Source organism: Rhagoletis pomonella, unplaced genomic scaffold (assembly GCF_013731165.1).
Source record: "Rhagoletis pomonella isolate Grant_MI unplaced genomic scaffold, Rhpom_1.0 Rhpom_scaffold_00007, whole genome shotgun sequence".
Classification (NCBI taxonomy): domain Eukaryota; kingdom Metazoa; phylum Arthropoda; class Insecta; order Diptera; family Tephritidae; genus Rhagoletis; species Rhagoletis pomonella.
The window spans coordinates 21,654,879-21,657,158 of NW_023458561.1; the positions used below are offsets into that span (position 1 = coordinate 21,654,879).

A 2,280-nucleotide genomic window follows, 5' to 3' on the forward strand; every position below is an offset into this window, starting at 1 on the left:
AAGGAAAGGAAAGGAAAGGAAAGGAAAGGAAAGGAAAGGAAAGGAAATCTACCACATTTTTTTGTCGATTCTACCACACTAAAATAAAAAGGCGTTTGGACACTGCTCGAAAATCCTTTTGAAGACTGTGTAGAGAAGATATCTCATGCCTTAACACTGAATATGAAGTAAAATTATATTGTTATAATTCTTCACAGGATTTTCCAGAATGCAAAGAGGGCCGCAGAGATTAAAGCTAACGGAGTTACCTAACTTCGTGATCAGTTCAGGCAGCAGCAGCTGTAAACCGCAACACTCCCCATAAACTCTTTAGGGAATGTGTATGCTGTTACAACAAGAACAAGAAGCGCAATAACTCCAAGGAATCATCCGCCGTTGAATGTGGAAGAGAACTATACAGTGCAATTCTGCTTAAAACAATGAACTTTCGACGAGAGGTCAGGGATAACCTTTGAGCTGTGCTCTTAAGTGAAACAACCACAGCAAGCACAAAAGCCCATTCAAGATAATCAAGATGTCGAGAGCCATCCAAAACTCTGTTTGGAGAACACATTTTAGGGATTCGATCACAGAAAGACTCTGAGAGGTTAGGTTAGGTTGAAGCTGCTGCCAGTGTCCTCACCAGCACACATAGGCCCTTAGATTTTAGGCCTCCTACTCAAACCGTCATGTGTATTTCTCGAAATCCAGGAGTTGCCATATGCCTACCTCAACTATGTCCGTTAGGTCTTCTAAAAATTCTTCTAGCTCTTCTTCAGAATTGCAGCTTCTGCAGAACTCGTTATGGGGACCTGTAATCTTCCTTGTTAGTTTAACAGATAGATCTCTTAGAATCAGCTTGCAGATAGCGAGCGACATGCTTAAACCCTTCCAGGCCTGTTAAAGTCTCTTGCAAGCTCGATGCGTGGTATGTTCCGGTGCACCCGAACCCATACAAAGTGAGTAGCAGATTGCACAGCCATCTCGTTTAGAGATCTACCAGAGTCCGGAGTTATTTGCAGCTTTTGAAGTGCTTCATTTATAGTTTTCCTGTTGACACTTGGCCACTATACGAAGACCCCATAAAGTAGCCTAACAACCACCGTGTATAGCTAATAATACATGATGCAAAGGGATCATTGCCCCCTTAAACCTCTTGGACATTTTTTTCCCAGTTCAGCTTTTTGTTCGTGGACTCGCCTAGCATGATAATCTTGCTGTAATTTTAAAATTTGCCCCAGTTAATTTCTAGTTTAGAGCTCGGCGAGGCATGGAAAGAAGAATAAAGAGATCCGTGCCACAGAGGTACATAGAAGGCCGAGGGCAAGCATTAAACTGGCTGATGCATTAAACCGACTGATGCCTCTTCATCATCTTACAGAGGGTAGCAAATGGCAGCAATGTCTTACTCAGCTGCGGTATAACTGCACTATTTGGCCCTATTTGAAACCTATAACACTACTTTACAGTGATTTTGAACTGTGGCATTTGACTGCCATTCCTTTTGTACAATTTGTACCTGAATCCGAATATGAAACAAAATGTTAAAAAAGTAGAATACTTTTCGAGTCATAGCTAAATTCCCGTTTTCAAGTTTTGAAAAATAGTGATTTCACTAAACTGCCATTATCTTAGGATGTAGTTAGCCAATTTCGAGTCACCCACTTATATTATACAATATATATCTGAAGAATTTTAAAATTCCTTATCCCGATAACACTCACCCACAATGGTGGCGAAGATAAGCACACCAGCCAAAAAGTCCGCAACTACAAATAGGTATTCCGCATCATTCTCCGGCGTTGGTGTCTCGCCGATCGTCGTCAGCGTCAATGTAGACCAGTAAAAGCTATAAATATACTGCCTCTGCAGGGTACTGTTCCGAATTCCATTCAAATTGTACACCCAATTATCCGTGCCGAAACCTAAAGCATAACTAATGGCAAAGTACATGCAGGCATTCCAGTGGATCAGCACCAAAATGGCGAGCACCACTTTGCAAATACGAAAGGCGTTCGGATAACCAGTAGCAGTCTCCGTGCGGTCGAACCACTCCCACAGGCGTGGAGCGCGTAGCAAACGATTAAGCCGTACTATCACGGGGCAGGGCAGCATTTTGGCATTGCATGAATTCGGCGACCACCATATATAGGCGAGATCGGTGGGCAGCATTGAGAGCACGTCTATGGACCAGCCTTTTGTATGGAAGTAGTGTCGACGCAGCTTGTAGGCGTCACGCACCAGCAGACCCTGGTCCAAGTAGCCTGATGGGAGGGGGGAATTTAATTATCGTAGCTTAAA

The 2,280-nt window shown here is 43.2% G+C and overlaps 1 protein-coding gene across 1 annotated transcript in view; it reads right to left on the reverse strand.

Moving 5' to 3' along the window:
• Positions 1-2,243, reverse strand: part of LOC118743655 (cyclic nucleotide-gated cation channel subunit A) — a gene marked incomplete at its 5' end in the record, with an annotated part of 8,469 nt that extends 6,226 nt beyond the window's left edge. Inside the window, 1 exon segment of the mRNA XM_036476420.1 lies at positions 1,704-2,243. Coding sequence (XP_036332313.1) covers positions 1,704-2,243 — 540 coding nt within the window.
• Positions 2,244-2,280: the final 37 nt, after the last annotated feature.